This window comes from Oncorhynchus gorbuscha, linkage group LG07 (assembly GCF_021184085.1).
Source record: "Oncorhynchus gorbuscha isolate QuinsamMale2020 ecotype Even-year linkage group LG07, OgorEven_v1.0, whole genome shotgun sequence".
Lineage (NCBI taxonomy): Eukaryota > Metazoa > Chordata > Actinopteri > Salmoniformes > Salmonidae > Oncorhynchus > Oncorhynchus gorbuscha.
The window spans coordinates 14,637,615-14,647,096 of NC_060179.1; the positions used below are offsets into that span (position 1 = coordinate 14,637,615).

A 9,482-nucleotide genomic window follows, 5' to 3' on the forward strand; every position below is an offset into this window, starting at 1 on the left:
GGGTGGATGTTGCTATGGTGACCAGTGAGCTGAGATAAGGTGGGGCTTTACCAAGCAAGGACTTATAGATGACCTGGAGCCAATGGGTTTGGCGATGCATATGTAGCGGACCAGCCAACGAGATCATACAGGTCGTAGTGGTGGGTAGTATATGGGGCTTTGGTGACAAAACAGATGGCACTGTGATAGACTACATCCAGACTAGACTACACTAGACTACATCCAGAGTGTTGGAGGCTATTTTGTAAATGATATCGCAGAAGTCAAGGATCGGTAGGAAGCCAATTCTAGATTTAATTTTGGATTGGAGATGCTTAATATGAGTCTGGAAGGAGAGTTTACAGTCTAACCAGACACCTAGGTATTTGTAGTTGTCCACATATTCTAAGTCAGAACCGTCCAGAGTAGTGATGCTAGTCGGGCAGGGAGATAGCAATTGGTTGAAGAGTATGCATTTAGTTTTACTATCATTTAAAAGCAGTCGGAGGCCACGGAAGGAGTGTTGTATTCCTCCTGACAGTGCTGTTGTAACTGTGTCAGATTTCTAAGGCCTCCTTGCTCACTTTTTCAGTTCTCCCCATAAATTCTCTATGGGATTGTGGTCATGGCTTTGTGCTGGCCACTCCAATACCTTGACTTTGTTGTCCTTAAGCCATTTTGCCACAACTTTGGAAGTATGCTTGGGGTCATTGTCCATTTGGAAGACCCATTTGCGACCAAGCTTTAACTTCCTGACTGATGTTTTGAGATGTTGCTTCAATATATCCACATAATTTTCCTACCTCATGATGCCATCTATTTTGTGAAGTGCACCAGTCCCTCCTGCAATAAAGCACACCCACAACATGATGCTGCCACCCCAGTGCCTCACGGTTGGGATGGTGTTCTTCGGCTTGCAAGCCTCCTCCTTTTTCCTCCAAACATAACAATGGTCATTATGGCCAAACAGTTGTATTTTTGTTTCATCAGACCAGAGGAAACTTCTCCAAAATGTACGATCTTTGTCCGTCTCTAGCTATCTCTATAAAGGTAAGAGTCCTTTCCTCTCCACCCGGCCGTCTCTAGCTATGTCTAACGGTAAGATTCCTTTCCTCTCCACCCTGCCGTCTCTAGCTATCTCTAACGGTAAGACTCCTTTCCTCTCCACCCTGCCGTCTCTAGCTATCTCTAACGGTAAGATTCCTTTCCTCTCCACCCTGCCGTCTCTAGCTATCTCTAACGGTAAGATTCCTTTCCTCTCCACCCGGCCGTCTCTTCAAGCTATCTCTAACGGTAAGAGTCCTTTCCTCTCCACCCGGCCGTCTCCTCCAGCTATCTCTAACGGTAAGAGTCCTTTCCTCTCCACCCTGCCGTCTCTAGCTATCTCTTAACGGTAAGAGTCCTTTCCTCTCCACCCTGCCGTCTCCTCCAGCTATCTCTATAATAGCTCCGCTTTGTCTTTTTAAAATGGCTGCTGGAACCCACAGGCTTCCCAACATTCCAAAGCTCCAAACTGATTGGCTCTTCATTAAAATATTTGACTATATGCAAATCACAGTTTGGGAACCATCACTGTGGTAGATTTACTTTGTGTTTCAATGGTGAGCCAGAGGAGATTTCATCATATGTTCATGTCCAAATTACATCATTTGAGAATAAGATGCAAAGTTGATCTGAAGACAAAGTTGGAGTCCTTTCCATTTTGAATAATCACTACATTCCCTGTGTAGATAGCAGACCGGTGCTGAACACATTCGTTGGTATCAGACTGGTGCTGAATACATTCGCAGGTATCAGACCGGTGCTGAACACATTCGTAGGTATCAGACCGTTTGTAGGTAGCAGACCGGTACTGAACACATTCGTAGGTATCAGACCGGTGCTGAACACATTCGTAGATAGCAGACCGGTACTGAACACATTCGTAGGTATCAGACCGGTGCTGAACACATTCGTAGGTATCAGACCGGTGCTGAACACATTCGTAGGTAGCAGACCGGTGCTGAACACATTCGTAGGTAGCAGACCGGTGCTGAACACATTCGTAGGTAGCAGACCGGTGCTGAACACATTCGTAGGTAGCAGACCGGTGCTGAACACATTCGTAGGTAGCAGACCTGTGCTGAACACATTCCCTGCGTAGGTAGCAGACCGGTGCTGAACACATTCCCTGCGTAGGTAGCAGACCGGTGCAGAACACATTCCCTGCTAGGTAGCAGACCGGTGCTGAACACATTCCCTGCGTAGGTAGCAGACCGGTGCTGAACACATTCCCTGCGTAGGTAGCAGACCGGTGCTGAACACATTCCCTGCGTAGGTAGCAGACCGGTGCTGAACACTGACATAGTGATTGGAGAGACAGACTATAGATCCTAAACAGTGTTTTACTACCAGAAACGAGGACAGTTCACCATCAACTCCACAAAAATGTCCATTAATTGTAATCTACATAATCATTCAAATTTCCTGTTGCTTAAATTATTATCCTACAGTTATACATATATGAAATTAGAATATTTATTTCCCTTAGTTATGTATATTAAAACAATAATGTTGAAAATATTTGACGCTCTGTTGTAAATTTGTTGCCAGTCTGTGGATAAGGACCATGTGATCAGTGGGTATCCAATTTCAAAAAGTTTGTCCAGCCATTGGTAGTGCCCATCGTGGAACTAAAATTGCAAACTACAGCGATATGATATAGACAATAGACTTCTTCTAGAGTTTGCTTAGTGAGTAGTGGTGACATGAGGACGGATTCTCTGCATTTTATTAGAATGCAGTGCTGCGTTTGTAGTGGGAGGCACGATTGAGACGCAGATTGGTGGAAAAGGCACATACCGACCTGTCAGGCACAGAGGTCAAATGTGGTTTTTTTAAATGGATATTAGGTCGATATTCGTTAGCTCTTAAACAAACGATGCCTTGACTACGGTAATTATATATTCTTGATCAGGGGCGGGTGGAGACCAATCCATGTTTAAAAAATATATATAAAAAAAAATGTTATTTGCATTTCAATCTTCAATACCTTTTAAACAAAGTGTGCCACAACTATGAAAATTATATTAGGCCTATTCTGAATCAGGAGAGGATGGAGCACAATCCACACCTATTTTGTTGATTATTTTTGTTGTCGATTATTTTTTATTTGTAAACGTTTTACTAGGATTTCAAACCTCAAATGTCTTAAACAAGGCTTGCCATGACTATGCAAATTATATTTTCTAAATCAAGGTAGGATTTGTTATCCATCTTCTCATGATTTAGAATATATACTTTTCATAGTCATGGTACACTTTGTTTAAAAACTATTTGTCACGCCCTGGTCGTAGTATTTTGTGTTTTACTTCATGTATTTGGTCAGGCCAGGGTGTGACATGGGTTTTTGTATGTGGTGTGTAGATAGTGGGATTGTAGCTTAGTGGGGTGTTCTAGGTTAGTCTATGGCTGTCTGAAGTGGTTCTCAATCAGAGGCAGGTGTTTATCGTTGTCTCTGATTGGGAACCATATTTAGGCAGCCATATTCTTTGGTTGTATTGTGGGTGATTGTCCTGAGTGTGATGATGTCCTTGTGCTGTGTTAGTTGACACAAGTATAGGCTGTTTTCGGTTTTCGTTTCGTTTATTGTTTTGTTGTGTTTATTCGTGTTTACGTTGTGTGATTAAACATGGATCGCAATATACACGCTGCAGTTTGGTCCGACTCTCCTTCACCACATGAAATCCGTGACACTATTGAAGATAGAAATCTGGAATCTTCATTTTTTTTTTACAATTGAAAAAGGTGTGGATCAATCTCCATTCTCCCTTGATTCAGAAGATACCATTTTCAGTCATAGCATGCTTGGTTCAACAGCTATTGATGAGAGCCACCGAATATCCAGTATACTTTTTTTGTACCTCGGTTCATTGCGTCTTCATAGAGACCAATAAATTCCCCCACCAAAAAAACATCACGTTTACTCTTCATGCAGGGCATGTGGACATGTACTTGCATAACGATCAGTTATATATTCCCTAAACAAGTTCATATAACTGTTACCAATTGTGAATACGCACCACAACTTCTATAGGCTGTAGAAACAGGTAACAACTTTTTATGTCTTTTTCAGTTTTTCACTATTCAGTTTGTATGGTCGGGGTTCTTTGTTTCTGTGTTTGTTCTGAGTTTGTCTAATCTCTCGTTCCCAGATTGCGTGGCAATATGTTGAAGAAGATTCAAAGGGCGACCAAGCGCGAGTTCTGACTGCTCAGCAAAATGACAAATTAAAACGATTTGATTGATTTTTGTGTGTGTTTTCCTATAAATTGTCTACAATATATTCACTATGAACAAATAATTTCTATAAGGGGGGTGTGAGGGGATTCACCCCAAACCCCAGCGTTACATGACCTATGGTAACCCATGTTCTGTCCTCCGCAGTGTTAAATGTCGTGACTGACAGAGGAATGTTACAACTCACATGTTGCAGCCCTGAAGGGTATGGGATTAACATGAGGACTATGCTTTACCTCAGAGGAGAGAAGATGTTGACATACTACAAGCTTCAGCACTTGGTGGTCCTGTTCTGTGAGCTTGTGTGGCTACCGCTTTGCGCTCAGCAGTTGTTGCTCCTGAACGTTTCCACTTCACAATAACAGCACTTACAGTTGAAGGGGCAGCTCTAGCAGGACTGACTTGTTGGAAAGGTGTCCTCCTATGACGGTGCCATGTTGAAAATCACTGAGCTTTACAGTAAGGCCATTTCACTGCTAATGTCTATGTCCTCTATTGTATACACCTGTCAGCAACGGGTGTGGCTGAAATAGCGAATCCACTCATTTGAAGAAGTGTCCACATACTTTTGCATATATAGTTTATTTAGATGCTATTTATAAACGTTTTTTTTAATTACATATCAAATAGCCTAACAATGAGGAGAAAGGGAGTCGGTTTGAGGATAAATCCAGCCACTATTGTTGAGCTGGTTTTATCTGGCTAATAGCCTAAATAAATGAGATGCATTATTCACTGTAAATTCATTTAAAATCAAATCCAACTTAAGAGGCTCCCCTGGTCTCCTGAAGTCCTACTTTTTTTGTGTGCAAATGTTTTTACCATGGCATGTAGGTCCAGGTTGCAGGGCCAACTGTTTTCTATACTGAGTATTGCCAACCCAGACAGTCTTTCCTGAGACATTGTGCATTTTAGTCCGATGTCCATTGCGCTGCCCAGTTTCCCTGATGTTGCTACGGCAATCAAGCTGTTTTTACCTGCCCTGTCACTGTCGCTTCTGCACAGAGATCGTTTTCTTAACTAAAACTCATAAAGAACTTTCTAAGAGGCATTAGGCTCTCGGTCTGATATTCGCTTTTGAACACCTGAATAAGCTCCACTCATTTCACTGGCGCCATCGTAGCCTTGACCACAGCATTTGTTCACCGATATCCTCTTATACGTTCAATCAAAAGTACGCCAAGTCCTGAGGCACTTTTTCAGTCATGTCCTGAAACAAACACTTTGCCTGCTACTTCATCTGGAAATGTAAAAGATGTATGACTGACTTTAGGGAGGGTTACTATCAAAATGATTTACTGAATTTAAAAAATCACATCCGTGGGCCCCCAGAGCTCGTGGGCCTCGTTCCTTGCGGGTGCTGCGGGTGTGTCCAGTACGTCAATGCATGACATCGGTATACAATTTCAAAACTTCGTCCAGCCATTGGTAGCTATGAGACCTTATCAACGGATGTGCATCGTGGAGCTAAAATGAGCCTTCTTTAGAATGGATTCACAACATACAGGCTACAAACATATGAATACAGACAATATACATCTTATACAGTAGGCTGAGTAGCGGTGACATGTAGACGGATTCTCTGGGTTGTATTGGGATGCGCTGCAGAACTGCATCTGTAGAGGGAGGAATGAGAGAGATGCAGATCGGTGGAAAAGGCACCGGTCAGGCAACGAGATAAAATACATTTTATACTGAGGTAAAATTAGTTTTATACGGAATATTCCGTGGATATTCATTTTTCTCTCATAACTAGCTATTGAACCAATCATGCCATGACTATGAAAATGGAATATTCTGAATCGGGGGGGATGCAGAACGATCCTCACCTTTTTTTGGTTGTTGATTTTGATCTTCTCCATTCACCCCTGATTAAGAATATACCATTTCATAGTCATGGCACGCTTTGTTAAAGAGTTAATGACGATTGAAATACGAAATCTTCATTTTTTTATGTAGGCCTATATATAAAAAGGTGTGGATTGTAAAAAGAAATGATTTTTTTTTAAATATCCACCGAATATCCTATATAAAATGTATTTTACATATGTTTATTGGGCCTTCTTGTAGTCAAATACCCCCCAAAAAAAAAAAAAAACATAATTTAACGACCCTGGGTTTATAAGCGCGGGTATCGAATTTGCGGGTGGAGCTTTTGCGGCACAGTCGATAGCGCGCTGGACTTCGGGCTAGAAGGTCGAGGGCCCGAGACCTTCTCCCTGCTGTTTCGTTACAATAATGTTTACTCCGTCTTGCAGGGCATGTGGAAAGGTACTTACATAACAAACACGCAGCCGAAATTCTATAGGCTATAGAAACAGATTTGTATGGACATGTTCATTACTTTTTCTCTAATTGATTTATTTCGTATAGTCAGTGTTTGTTTCTGTGTTCATTCTGAGCTTGTCTCATCTCTCCTTCACAGCCAATATGTTGAGGAAGACTCAAAGGGAGACGGTGCCCGAATTCTGACTGCTCAGCAACATATTTTCTATGACACATTAAATTGGTTGAATTTATTGTGTGTGTGTGTGTTTTCCTATCAATTGTCTACAATGGAGAGGAGAAGGAGAGGAGAGAGAAGGAGAGGATAGTAGAGACAAGGAGATAGAGAATGAGGAGGAGGAGAGTGAAGGAGAGGAGAGGATACGAGAGAGAAGGAGAGGAGGAGAGAGAAAAGGAGAGGACAGCAGCAAATCATTCTGCTTACATTGTTGACTTCTCCCCCACCTCCTCGTGCAGTTGTATAAGGGTGAGATTTACATCTTTGAGGGATGGAGAGGGGAGGGACTAACTGGAAACAAGGGGGAGAAGAGGGGAGGAGTAGAGAAGAGAAGAATGTTGGCGGATATAAGGACCCTCAGCCAGCTCCCACCTTACTCATTTTCCTCCTCACACACAACCCGGAGAGCCGAGCCGTCACACACACAGATCTGTAACCATGAGGCTGAGCATAATGGGAGTTCTGCTGTGCGCTACGCTGGTCGCCTGTGTCAACGTCATGCCTCAGAAAGACTTCAACCTGGAGAAGGTGAGAGAGAAAGAAAGACTGAGAGAACTGATAAAACAAATGAGAAAGGCTACAACAACAAAAAGAGAGCAGGCAAAGAGTTGAGAGAAGAGAGCTGTACAGTACAAGTGCAGAGAGAGAAGAGATTCTGGAGTTGAGGAGGGTCAGAGTAGAGAGAGGACAGTGGATCATCTGCCATGACTATTAAATCAATTTGCATTGTGAGAATGAATGAATAGTGGTTCTTCTTTTTCTTCAAACTATATTCTCTCTCCCCAGATGGCTGGTAAGTGGTGGGCCGTGGGCTTTGCCACCAACGCCAAGTGGTTTATGAACCGTAAGGCTGGTATGAAGATGGGAACTTCCATGATGCTGCCCACTGCCGAAGGTGACCTGGACATCAGCAGCGCCATCCAGAAGTGAGTTTGTGTGTGTCTGTGTGTCCGTGTGTGTGTGTCCATTTCACTCATATTGATGCTGCTTTTTCACTCAGTGCTGATGGCTCTTGCTGGAGGATGACCGACGTGGCCAAGAAGACTGACATACCAGGCCTCTTCACCTTCACCAGCCAGCGTGAGTTCATTCACACACACACACACACACACACACACACACACACACACACACACACACACACACACACACACACACACACACACACACACACACACACACACACACACACACACACACACACACACACACACACAGTCAACATAACTTCATATCTCTTTCTCCCTCTCTCAGGTTGGAATAATGAAAATGACATGTGTGTGGTAGCTGTCCAGTATGATGACTTTGCTCTGATCCACACCATCAAGACCAAACACGGAGTAACTGACGTGGTCAACAAACTCTTCAGTAAGTCTGTCTGGCTGCCTGCATGTCTGAAATTCATTCACACCTTTAGATTCTCATGTTTTGTGTCATTCATCACAGTTTCACTTTGGTCTCTGGTTTTAGCATGGTCATCTTACAGGTGGGTTATGTTAACCTGGCTGTGTTGTGCTAACCTGGTTGTGTTAACCTGGTTGTGTTGTGTTAACATGGTTGTGTTCTGTTAACCTGGTTGTGTTGTGCTAACCTGGTTGTGTTAACCTGGTTGTGTTAACCTGGTTGTGTTGTGTTAACATGGTTGTGTTCTGTTTACCTGGTCGTGTTGTGTTAACCTGGCTGTGTTAACCTGGTTGTGTGTGTTAACCTGGTTGTGTTGTGTTAACCTGGTTGTGTTGTGTTAACCTGGCTGTGTTGTGTTAACCTGGTTGTGTGTGTTAACCTGGTTGTGTGTGTTAACCTGGTTGTGTTGTGTTAACCTGGCTGTGTTTACCTGGTCGGGTTGTGTTAACCTGGTTGTGTTGTGGTTGTAGGTCGCACTCCAGAGGTGAGCGCAGATGTCCAGAAGAAGTTCATGCAGTTCTCTCTCGATACAGGAATCCTCTCTGGGAACATTGTTTTCCTGCCCAACAATGGTACAACACCACACACACACACAGATGTACAATATTATTATGGTGATCAGATGATACATATGAATGTGCTTCCCTGGTAGAAATCATCTCCTCACTATTTTCTCCCTCCTCTCTATTGCAGGTGAATGTGCCGAGGCATAAATGTTCACTCATCTGCTACTCTTCAACTGGCATCTGTCTCCATTTCACATCCAAACTCTTTTCCTGGAAGAAGACTGAAGACTGCATATATTGAGGGATTTATACCACAAATTTGAATAATTTTCAGCCAATTCAATTCAATATGAACAAAATAATAAAAGATGATAAAAAAAGCATATTTCTCAATTGAGTACTGTCTTTTATAGGGGGGAAACGCAAGTCATTTTTTCATGGTTTATGGATTTAAAAATAACCAGAGCTTCAGGTACATCCAAAAATAACAAAGTTAATGCGTTTACCTAACTAACTGCTTCCCAGGCTTTGTCTTTCTTCTGCTTAGAGCAATTCATAACTGAGACAAGAAACACAAATAACATTCTACAGTATAAGCTCTAAGTGTTCTGTTCCACCATTACAGACAGAGGCTCTAAGTGTTCTGTTCCACCATTATAGACAGAGGCTCTAAGTGTTCTGTTCCACCATTATAGACAGAGGCTCTAAGTGTTCTGTTCCACCATTATAGACAGAGGCTCTAAGTGTTCTGTTCCACCATTACAGACAGAGGCTCTAAGTGTTCTGTTCCACCATTATAGACAGAGGCTCTA

The 9,482-nt window shown here is 42.6% G+C and overlaps 1 protein-coding gene and 1 long non-coding RNA gene across 2 annotated transcripts; both read left to right on the plus strand.

The window, feature by feature from the left end:
- The first annotated feature begins 3,589 nt into the window (after positions 1 to 3,589).
- On the plus strand, positions 3,590 to 4,265 carry LOC124039109. Its single transcript, XR_006839506.1, has 2 exons — positions 3,590 to 4,067; positions 4,173 to 4,265. It is a non-coding gene; the product is annotated as an uncharacterized LOC124039109 (long non-coding RNA).
- Positions 4,266 to 7,126: 2,861 nt separating this feature from the next.
- LOC124039508 (lipocalin-like) lies at positions 7,127 to 9,055 on the plus strand. The gene is made up of 6 exons (XM_046355546.1): positions 7,127 to 7,288; positions 7,547 to 7,686; positions 7,761 to 7,840; positions 8,015 to 8,128; positions 8,635 to 8,736; positions 8,858 to 9,055. The coding sequence occupies exons 1-6, from the start codon at positions 7,199 to 7,201 to the stop codon at positions 8,875 to 8,877; spliced, it is 546 nt and encodes a 181-aa protein (XP_046211502.1). The 5' UTR covers positions 7,127 to 7,198; the 3' UTR covers positions 8,878 to 9,055.
- Positions 9,056 to 9,482: the final 427 nt, after the last annotated feature.

Coding starts and splice junctions, on each gene's coding strand:
- LOC124039508 (XM_046355546.1), top strand. CDS start 7,199: ATGAGGCTGAGCATAATGGGAGTTCTGCTGTGCGCTACGCTGGTCGCC. Junction 8,129..8,634: donor CGTGGTCAACAAACTCTTCA/GTAAGTCTGTCT, acceptor TTGTGGTTGTAG/GTCGCACTCCAGAGGTGAGC. Junction 8,737..8,857: donor TGTTTTCCTGCCCAACAATG/GTACAACACCAC, acceptor TCTCTATTGCAG/GTGAATGTGCCGAGGCATAA.